This window comes from Nicotiana attenuata, unplaced genomic scaffold (assembly GCF_001879085.1).
Source record: "Nicotiana attenuata strain UT unplaced genomic scaffold, NIATTr2, whole genome shotgun sequence".
Taxonomy (NCBI): Eukaryota; Viridiplantae; Streptophyta; class Magnoliopsida; order Solanales; family Solanaceae; genus Nicotiana; species Nicotiana attenuata.
The window spans coordinates 396,303-405,096 of record NW_017670914.1 but is presented as its reverse complement, the minus strand read 5'-3'; the positions used below and the strand labels follow the sequence as shown (position 1 = coordinate 405,096).

The window sequence follows — 8,794 nt, the reverse complement described above, 5'->3', positions numbered from 1 at the left end:
CTGAATGTTTGCCAGATCCCGGCGTTTTGACATCTTTGATCTGATTCGTGCAGTTTGAGACGGAAGGTGCCCTACTGAGGGAGGAGATCTGAGCCAGAGACTCCGAAGTTCTCAAACTCAAACGGCACGTGAGCGAGATAACTTCTGAGAGGGATACCCTCCAGGAAAGGAAGGCCTTAGTCGGGCACCAGCTTCATGACACGAGGGCGGATAGTGACAAGTATAGTGGTCTCCATTCTGAATTAGTTGCTGCACTATCCGGAATCAAAACTGAAGCTGAGGCGCTTATATCTTCGCACAAAGAGGATGTCGTTGCAGTAAACGCTCAAGCCGGGAGAGCACTTGAGGAGGCCGAATTGAAATTGACTCGAGCCGTAGAGCATGCTCGGTTAGAATCTCGGAGGCGGACTCTCGAGGATATACATGCGGGGGTATCAATTTGTCCGTCGAGCTCGAGAGGGTGAAGACCCTAGAGAAGAAAGCTGCTGCCCTGTTTGCTTCCAGAGGTTTGCCGGGTAGTGGCTTAGGAGATGGTGAGAATGAAGGCGGAATCCCCAGAAGGGAAGAGGCCGTTGAAGCTCCCCCAGCTGAAGTCGGAACCGTCGGGGCACAACCTCCACTGGAGCCGCCAAAGATGTAGGCTCAGTGATAGATTAGGATTCTGTTCGGCTCTTTCTTTGTAAGGGTTATTAAAGGTCTTGTAAACGTGCCTTCGTGAGTAATATGTATAAAAGGCTTTTTGTTTTTTATCACTCCTTTTCTCCTTTGCTTTTTGGGAGTAATGTGTGATGTGATAATCGACCCGAGATTTTAGACCTTGGGTTAGACCCTCGGGTTTTTGCTATTGCTGAGCGGCTTGTAACGGTCGAAGGTCAGTCCCCGAGTGTTCTCGGGTTAGACCCGGCTCTTATGCGCTGGGTTGGTACAACCTTTGATTTTAGTGCTGGCAACAGTGGCTCTTACGCATTGTGTTGGTGCGACCTTTTAGTGTAAGATGGCATCTTAGGCTCTTATGCTTTCGCCCTTAGGCATACTTAGTTAACTGTTTCGGGTTCAGTCTCCGAGTCGGGTTTCAACTCGAGATCATTTGACCCTCAAGTTTTTGAATTTAAAGCTGGCCCTTAGGCTCTTATGCGTTGGGTCGGTACGACCTTTAAAGTAAGCTGGCACCAGTGGCTCTTACGCTTTAGGTCGGTACGACCTTTTATATGGGCTAGCGACAGTGGCTCTTACGCATTGGGTCGATGCGACCTCTAATGTAGGCTTTATTTTTCCCTCGTTAAGGATTTTTGAAGTTGTGTTTGCCCGACTCTTCGACGATTTGATAAAACCTCGATTGTGAGCCGTTATATGGCGATGATCGAGCACCTCGGGAGGTTTGGCTCGGTGGTTGAGTATCTCGAAGCCTGTAATTAGGAGCTGACGTGGTCGAAGCTCTTTTGGCTATGTCGAGGGTATCCTGTTTAACCGGTTCTTTTCGAAGTATATTCGAAGTAATTTGAAGGCCTATGATTTTATAGCGACGGTCGGGCATCCCTGAGTCGCGTTAGTTTGGCTGGTACAGCCTTGTGACCGTAGTCATTGCTTTTGGCCGGAGCCTTTCAGTCCCCGAGAGAAGTAGTTTCGCCGTCTATCGAGGGTATGCCTTTTTAGGGGTCTTACAAGTTTGATATATAGCCTTAACTTTAAGATCGGGTTTATGCCTTTAGTAAGGTCTTACAAGTTTTACATGCCTTTGAGGTCTTACAGTTATTGTCACTTGGTACAAGTGTGGTTCATGCCTTGCTTGAGGTCTTACAGATTTTACATGCCTTTGAGGTCTACAGTTATTGTTGTTGCCTTATATAGGTCTTACGAGACCGAGGCTGTCCGCATGTGGTCTTGTGGCCTCGGGTTTTGATAAGTTGATGGGGGTGGCGATTGGTGGCAGTCCCTGAGTCATCGAGGGTTTCTTGGCTCGGGAGCCATTACTTGTGATCTTAGTGCTGCCTCATTGAGGGCTTATGATTTCGGGGTTTCCGACCCGGAGGTCACGTGGCCTTGAGTTTTCGACGCCAGTCCCCGAATGTTCGGGACGTTTTTGGCTCTGTAGTTGTTTTAAGATCTTAATGTTGCCTCATTGAGGGCTTACGAGTTTGGAGCTTCGACCCGGGGGTCGCATTGTTTCGCGTTGTTGACGCCAGTCCCTAAGTGTTCGGGACGTTTTTGACAGAGGAGTCGTTTTTGCAATAATACCGAGCTTCTTTGGAACGCAAAATGCCTTTTGAAAGTATTTTTTGATCACTTGGTACAAGTATACATGTCTTTGCGGTTAAGGGCTCAGTTATTCTATGCGGTCACGGTTTGTTCGATCGTTTGGCCCGGTACATTGTTTTCCTATAGAGACCCCATTTAGCGCATCCTGGCTTCCCGAGTAGGTGACTTTCTAGGGGGATGCCCCCCCCCCCAGTATTCGAGGTTGATTGCAAAAGAAACCTTGAAAACTTGTTGAGTTTTCCTTAGGTAGCATATAGATGTTGTCTCGTTAAAAACCTTGCCGGTAAAACCCGTTTCGGGATAAAAAAACCCGGTTGAAGGAAAAGAGTGCAACGTATGCTTTGAAACCTTAAGGTCTTCGAGCCGGATGGTGTTTCAAAATCTTCCATCAGATACCTTAGCAGTAGTATCGTTTCAACATTGATATGTTCCAATTGCTTGGAAGCTGTTCGCCTTCCATGGTACTGAGCTTGTAGGATCCTTTACTGATTACTCCGAGGACGTGGTACGGTCCTTCCTAGCTTCCCTTCATTAGGGTTTTGGGTGTTGAGGGTGACTTTCCTTAGGACCAAGTCCCTGACTCCGAGGTGTTGGAGGTTTGTTCTCCTGTTATAATACCTTTCGATCCTTTGTTTTTGGGCGGCCATTCGGACCAATGAGGCTTCTCGCTTTTCATCCAATAGTTCGAGAGCCATAGTCATGGCCTCGTTGTTCGATCTCTTGGCAGTGTATCGGCGCTTGGCTCTCCGACCTCCACAGGTATCAAAGCCTCGACACCATATACTAGAGAGAAAGGTGTTTCCCCTGTGCTTGATTTTGGGGTTGTTCGGTATGCCCATAGCACTTCGGGAAATATTTCTCCACTTTCCTTTAGCGATTTCCAACTTCTTCTTTAAGTTTTGGATGATGGTTTTGTTTGTAGATTCGGCTTGGCTGTTTGCACACGGGTGATAGGGTGTTGACAGGATCCTTTTAATCTTGTGATCCTCGAGGAACTGAGTCACTTTGCTTCCGATGAATTGCTTCCCGTTGTCACACGTTATCTCGGAAGGATTCCGAATCGGCATATGATGTGGTCCCAGATGAAATTGATGACTTCCTTTCCCCTTATCTTTTCGAAGGCCTGTGCTTCAACCCATTTCGAGAAGTAGTCAGTCATAAATAAAATAAATCTAGCTTTACCTGGCGCCGTTGGTAGAGGTCCGATGATGTCCATCCCCCATTTCATGAACGGCCATGGTGACAAAACTGAGTGTAGATGTTCACCAGGTTGGTGGATCATTGGGGCGAATCTTTGGCATTTGTCATTTTTGCGGACGAACTCTTTGGCGTCCTTTTCCATGCTGTCCCAGTAGTAGCCTGCCCTGATTATTTTTCGAGTTAAGGAGTCGGCACCGGAATGATTTCCGCAGGTGCCATCGTGGATCTCTCAGAGCACATAATCAGTATCTCCCGGCCCCAGGCATATTGCTAGAGGGCCATCAAAGGTTCTTCTGTAAAGAGTTCCGCTTTCATCGAGCGAGAATCGGGCTGCTTTGGTACGCAGGGCCTCAATTCCTCGGATACGTGGGTAGTTTCCCATCTTTCAGATAGTCAATATGTTTGTTTCTCTAGTCCCATGTTAGGCTAGTGGAATTAATCTCGGCATGACCTTCCTCGACCACTGATTTGGATAGCTGAACAACAGCCCCGGGGAGTAGGTCGTCCTCTTCAACAGATGATCCCAGGTTAGCGAGGGCATCGGCTTCGCTGTTCTGCTCTCGAGGTATATGGACCAGGGTCTGCGTAATGTGACTTGGATTTTGTCCAAGTATCTTTGCATCCTATCTTCCCGGACCTTGAAGCTCCCATTTACCTGATTTACTACCAGGAGTGAATCGCATTTTGCTTCGACGATCTCAGCTCCCAGGCTTTTGGCCAATTCCAGACCTGCAATCATAGCCTCATACTTGGCTTCGTTGTTAGTCAATCTCGCAGTTTTTATAGATTGCCTGATCATGCTGCCTGTAGGTGACTTCAAGACTATACCGAGTCCGGATCCTCTCATGTTCGAGGCACCGTCAATGAACATGGTCCACACCCCGGAAGATGTGCCCACTTTTAGTAAAAGTTCCTTTTCTACCTCGGGTACGAGGGAGGGCGAGAAGTCGGCCACGAAGTCAGCCAGAATTTGGGACTTGATAGCCGTTCGGGGCTGATACTCGATATCATACCCCCCGAGTTCAATGGTCCATTTGGCCAATCGGCCCGATAATTCGGGCTTGTGCAATATGCTTCGGAGAGGGTATGTTGTTAAAACGCAAATACGGCGACACTGAAAATAAGGTTTCAATTTTTTGCGATGCGTTTATTAGCGCAAGAGCTAATTTTTCTAGGTGCGGATACCTGGTTTCGGCATCTCCCAGGGTCCGACTTACATAATAGATAGGGAATTGCGTACCTTGCTCTTCTCGAACCAGCACACCGCTATCTCGGATATGGCCAGGTATAGATACAACGTTTCATCCTATTTTGGTGTGTGGAGCAAAGGCGGACTGGTCAGATATTGCTTCAATTCCTCCATGGCGTGTTGGCATTCTGGAGTCCATTCGAAGTTGCTTTTCTTTTTGAGTAAAGAGAAGAAATGATGACTCCTATCTGATGACCCCGATGTGAACCTGCCTATAGCCGTTATCCGCCCTGTCAGTCGTTATACTGCTTTTACATTATTTATCACCGTGATTTCTTCGATGGCCTTGATTTTATCGGGGTTGATCTCAATTCCCCTATTTGACACCATGAAGCATAAGAATTTGCCCGAACCCACTCCGAAAGCACATTTTTCGGGGTTAAGCTTCATGTTGTAACTTCTGAGGATGTCGAATTTTTCCTGCAAATGAGGCAAATGGTCCTCTACGCGCAGGGACTTAACTAGCATGTCATCAATATAAACTTCCATGGATTTGCCTATTTGATGCTCGAACATTTTATTAACTAGACGTTGATATGTAGCCCCTGCGTTTTCAGCCCGAAGGGCATTACATTGTAACAATAGGTACCATACTTCGTGATGAACGAAGTCTTTACCCTATCGTCGGGGTTCATCTGAATTTGATTATACCCCGAGTAAGCGCCGAGAAAAGTGAGGGTCTCGTGACCGGCCGTGGCGTCGATCAGACGATCGATGTTGGGCAATGGGAATGAATCCTTGGGGCACGCCTTATTTAAGTCTATATAATCTACGCACATTCTTAACTTATTTCCCCTTTTGGGTACTACCACTACATTGGCCAGCCATTCTGGGTATTTTACCTCTCTAATGGACCCTATTTTAAGGAGTTTCGTTACCTCGTCCTTGATGAATGCGTGTTTTACTTCGAACTGGGGCCTCCTTTTTTGCTTCACTGGTTTTAACCTGGGGTCGACACTCAGTCGATAGGTGGTTATCTCCGGCGGGATTCCTGTCATATCTAGGTGGGACCAAGCGAAATAGTCGATGTTATTAATAAGGAATTGAATGAGTTTTTTCCTGAGTTCGGGGGTTAACCCCGTTCCCTGGTATACCTTCCGTTCTGGGAGATGTTAGATCAAAACAGTTTGCTCCAGCTCTTCAATTGTCGATTTCGTTGCATCCGACTCTTCGGGGGCGACGAAAGTTCGAGGAGCGAGGAAATCTTCTTCATCAGCCTCGGGGGTATGTACACTTCCAGACTCATCCGAGGTAGACTGTGCTGGATTCGACGCCTCCCAGTGAACCACGAACATTTCTTTTGTTGTATGTTGTTCTCCATATACGGTTGTTATACCGTCCTTTGTTGAAAACTTCATCATCTGGTGTAGAGTTGACTGTACTTCCCTCATGCTGTGTATCCATGGCCTGTCGAACAATGCTTTGTACCTCATGCCACCGCCGATGATGTGGAACTTGGTGTTCTGAACTGTACCGGACATGTCGACCAGGAGGGCGATCTCCCCTTTCGTTACCTCGCCGGCCATGTTGAAGCCGTGGAGGACCCAGGAGGCGGGTACGATCTGGTCGAGCAACCCAAGCTGTTCTACTACCCCTGACCTGATTATGTTGGCCAAGCTACCTGGATCCACGAGCACACGTTTAATTCGAATGTTACTTAGGAGAAATGAAATTACCAGTGCGTCGTTGTGCGGTTGTGTCAAGGTCTCGAAATCTTCCTTGCTGAATGCAAGGGTGTTTTCGGTCATGTGATATCGGATCGGCTCTTCTATTGCAGCGGATATTTTTATCCGTTTGATCACGGGTCCTTGGGGGATGTCGGTCCCTCCAATGATCATATGGACAACATGCTGAGGAATCTCTCTTTTCGCCCAGGTCGGATTTCTCCGAGTTTCCTGCTGAATCTCTCGGCACTCTTGTTAATGTGAGAGCTTATATCGGTGTGTTGGGCATCGTGTGAGACCGCGTCCACGGGAATTGGTTCTGGTGCATTCTCAGGGTTTTGTGGTGGCACACCAACACCTGGGACGTCAACACCATTTTCTCCATGGTCTTCAAGATTGATGTTTTTGCATGCGTTTACTGAGTTAGACATTTTGACCTGAAATCAAAGATCTTGGACAAGAAAAAGTGTGAAAGATAACTCGCCTTACGTAGCTAAACCAGCAAGAAAATAATCACTATTATTTTTAGCCCCACGGTGGGCGCCAAACTGTTTACCTTGAAATGGTAATTACAATTAGATTTGATTTTGTTGTTCTAAAAATACGTGATCTATTTTTATGATAGTTTTTTAGGCAATAGATGTTAAGTAAGAGATTAGAGAACGAGATAAGAGCTTGAAAACAAGGTGATAACCAAACCAATAGGCTGATAAGCAGGGCCTCGAGCTCGCTTATTCGGGGCCTCGAGGTCGAGTCCTATACCCTGCCGTGGGCACTCGACGGAGGGACTAACAGTTATGATAGATTCAATGATGGTTCTTTATGGCCAATAATAAGTAATAAATGAAGAACAATGAATAGAACACAATGAATGTAAGCAATAAATGGAAGTAATGAGATCAAGAGAATATGTTAGAGAGCAGAGAGAATGTTCTTGTATATTTAGTATCGAGCAACAGATAGCCTACAGATGACAAGGACCCCTTTTTATATGAGGGAGAACCCAAACATAGTACAAAAGCATTTATTACAAAGTAAGATAGCTGGCACAGCTACCTAGTAATCTAGCGCAGACTGGTACTATTCTTGCAGGTAATGTCAGTTCGGACCGAATGCCTAGGGAACTTCCCGCTTACCTTCGATAACCACAGACTCATGGTGCGTCGAGGTCGAGCGTGAAGGGCCTTAGAGGTCGAAGCCTCGAGCTGCGTCCCCGGATCTTCGGGGCCTTTTCGAGGCTAAGGGAAAGACGCAATGATCGCGAAATCGGGCCTCCTGATCTCGCCCGTATACAAGACTAAATTAGATATAGTTACAATTATAAATACCATAAATCTGAAAAAAAGTCAGACCCTTTATATGTTTTAAAGTTCTTTTTATAAAAGTTTTAATTACATAGGAGATGAAAAGAGGAGGACAACAGATATTAGAATTGAACCGTCACTTATTATGTGGTGGGCTTCTCACTAATATTACTCTTGGTTCCATCCTTTTTTTTTGGTGCAAAAGATAATATTCATATATATTAACTACTGTATACAGAGAGTGGCCCATTACATGTGGCTGTCTTGCCATACTTAGTTAAACTATTTCTAAACAAAACTACATTAGTACTACTACTACCATTAACATACAGCATAGTATTGCCATGGGTACTACTACTAGACTCATCCATTGTTTGGCTTATATTTACATCCAAAAGGTGCTTCCAGCTTCCGGAGCTTGATTGACAAAAGGAGGTGCCACATTATAAAAATAGGGATCAGTCATATGAACAAAAAGTTTGGCTGCCTTTGCTAGTTGATCCGCGACCATATTCTGTTCTCTGTATGCATGTCGGACTGGCGGATTAATAAGTTGGTTGAGGAGGTACCTGCAGTCATTTATCATATTGGAATGTGGAAAATTGTCAGTTTGTAATAAAGTAATAATCTGCTTAGCATCTAACTCAACTTCTATAGGCATCAAATGATGTTGTAAGGCTAAGGTAAGGCCTTTGAGCAAAGCATATAATTCAGTTGATATTGTAGATCCCTTTTGTATGGCTTGCGCGAATTCCAGTATCCATTCCCCCCTTGAATTACGGATTGCTCCTCCAATTCCATTTGTATTGATGCCATTAGCACCATCCATATTTAACTTGTAGAAGTTTTGCGCAGGTGGATGCCATCCAAGATTAGAGGAACGTTTTTTCCTAGGTTTATGAAAATGAGCAGTGAGATATGCAAACTCAGTAGCTTGAAAGGTTGTTGTAGAAACATTAACCTTTTCCTTTAAAGAGTTAAAGTTGTTCTTGTTGCGAGTTATCCAAATATTCCACAAGCTTACAGGAAGAAAAGTGTTTGAGCTTAAGTTATGCGGGAGATGAACATTTTTAGAGTTAATTAAAGTATATAACCAATTCTTAGTCCCTTGTATGGTATGT

General features: G+C 45.4%; 1 protein-coding gene across 1 annotated transcript; it reads right to left on the bottom strand.

Annotated features, from left to right (window-relative positions):
- Nucleotides 1–8,058: 8,058 nt before the first annotated feature.
- On the bottom strand, nt 8,059–8,502 carry LOC109244445. The gene has a single exon (XM_019411542.1). The coding sequence runs from the start codon at nt 8,500–8,502 to the stop codon at nt 8,059–8,061; it is 444 nt and encodes a 147-aa protein (XP_019267087.1).
- Between the last annotated feature and the right edge of the window lie 292 nt (nt 8,503–8,794).